General features: G+C 57.2%; 1 protein-coding gene across 1 annotated transcript; it reads right to left on the bottom strand.

The window, feature by feature from the left end:
- On the bottom strand, positions 1 to 369 carry VOLCADRAFT_37529 (uncharacterized protein; the record flags this gene model as incomplete). Its single annotated transcript, XM_002954893.1, has 1 exon — positions 1 to 369. A coding segment is annotated over one exon (369 nt), but the record flags the coding sequence as incomplete, so codon positions are not given.
- Positions 370 to 2,047: the final 1,678 nt, after the last annotated feature.

The raw sequence follows: 2,047 nt of genomic DNA, 5'->3' as shown, positions 1-2,047 counted from the left end.
TGGTGGGCACGGACCGGGAGGTGCGGTCCGCCGCAGATGGATGTGTGGAGGACCGGGAGGTGCGGTCCGCCGCAGATAGATGTGTGGAGGACCGGGAGGTGCGGTCCGCCGCAGATAGATGTGTGGAGGACCGGGAGGTGCGGTCCGCCGCAGATAGATGTGTGGAGGACCGGGAGGTGCGGTCCGCCGCAGATAGATGTGTGGAGGACCGGGAGGTGCGGTCCGCCGCAGATAGATGTGTGGAGGACCGGGAGGTGCGGTCCGCCGCAGATAGATGTGTGGAGGACCGGGAGGTGCGGTCCGCCGCAGATAGATGTGTGGAGGACCGGGAGGTGCGGTCCGCCGCAGATAGATGTGTGGAGGACCGGGAGGTGCGGTCCGCCGCAGATAGATGTGTGGAGGACCGGGAGGTGCGGTCCGTCGCAGATAGATGTGTGGAGGACCGGGAGGTGCGGTCCGTCGCAGATAGATGTGTGGAGGACCGGGAGGTGCGGTCCGCCGCAGATAGATGTGTGGAGGACCGGGAGGTGCGGTCCGCCGCAGATAGATGTGTGGAGGACCGGGAGGTGCGGTCCGCCGCAGATAGATGTGTGGAGGACCGGGCCAGTCGGTGCATGCGGTCACAGGGCCGAGGATTACACCTTGAATATCTGTCGCCAACCTGTGTAGCCAAATTTGGCATGTTGTTCGTTGTTGTTGTTCGTTGTTTCAGCAGCAGTAGCTCTGGTCCTGGACCGCACTCTCCATCACACTCCACTCATCTCCGCCATCTCCCGCTCTCCATCCGTCATATCTAACATTCCACCCCCCTTTCCCCCTGTGCATACATACATACATACATACATACATACATACATACATACTTACATACTTACTTACTTACTTACTTACATACTTACATACTTACATACACCCAGGGTCAGCCAGCCGACGGTAGCCTCTGGACCGTGTTGGACCGCACTACTGCCACTGCCACTGCCACTGCCACTGGACCGCAGTCGGGGGGGCAATCCAGCTCGTTAGCGCCCGTACGTCAGGTGTACGGTAAGCATGACACTACGAGCTCAGCGTATAGCAGAAGGAAATTAGCCAGATATTTTTATCCACCATAATAGGGTGGTAGAGAGTATTAGTTATTTACTTATTGGGAGGGTTCGTAAGAGGACGCCGCCAGAATGCATGCTCTGGCCAAGTCCCAGCGTCCTCAGCCGATTCGCGAATCGGCTGTTTTGGGCCTAATGGATTTCCCGGAATGAAAAGCCCTCCCCGATATTCCCCGATATTTTTAAAACAGGTGGGGTGGGGTGGGTGGGTGGGTCTTTTTTCGGGTTGCGGCCGGGTCTTCCGGTCATCCGTTGGGTTCTGGTTGTTCGTTGTGGGTTGGTCATCAGTGTTGGTGCCAGCCCTGCAGGTGGCTGTGCTGGTGCTGGTGTTCATTACTGAAGTGTTTTTCACTGCTGCTGTTGCAGCGAATGCTATCACCGATACGCTGAATTGCTGACGCTTCTGCTGCTGCTGCTGCTGCTGCTGCTGATGGTGATGGTGATGATTACAGAAATCCGAAAACGAGAAGCAACAGGAGGAGACGTTGACGGCGGACGAGAGCTCGGCGGCGGCCGCGGCGGGGGCTACTGCGTCGCGGGAGACAGTGCTGCTACCACCAGCAGCAGTAGCAAGAGTAGCAGCAGCAGTATCACTGATAGCGGCTTGGGGATGAAGGGTAGTAGTAGTAGCAGCGGTAGCAGCGGCGGCGCCGGTCTGCTTCGCTTGTCCATCCCGGAGAAGTGGATCAGTCTGGACATCCGTACGACAGGTACGAACGAAGCAGCATATAGGGGCCTTATGAGCAAAAAGGAATTGCGAGGAGCTTGATCCAAAACGAACCACCGCCCTAACGAAAAACTGTCCAGAGAATACCGTCCTAACGACTTCCCGAACGACTATTGAGAACCAACTAACTTACCAACGACCGCACAACACAACTGTCAACCAACAGGTTGCCCTGTGTCCGTGTCCAAGATCGTGGAAGCCGACCTCCATGTCGCTA

The sequence above is a fragment of the Volvox carteri genome (genome assembly GCF_000143455.1).
Source record: "Volvox carteri f. nagariensis unplaced genomic scaffold VOLCAscaffold_47, whole genome shotgun sequence".
Classification (NCBI taxonomy): domain Eukaryota; kingdom Viridiplantae; phylum Chlorophyta; class Chlorophyceae; order Chlamydomonadales; family Volvocaceae; genus Volvox; species Volvox carteri.
The sequence above is the reverse complement of the archived record's forward strand: the minus strand, read 5'-3'. Positions and strand labels throughout refer to the sequence as shown.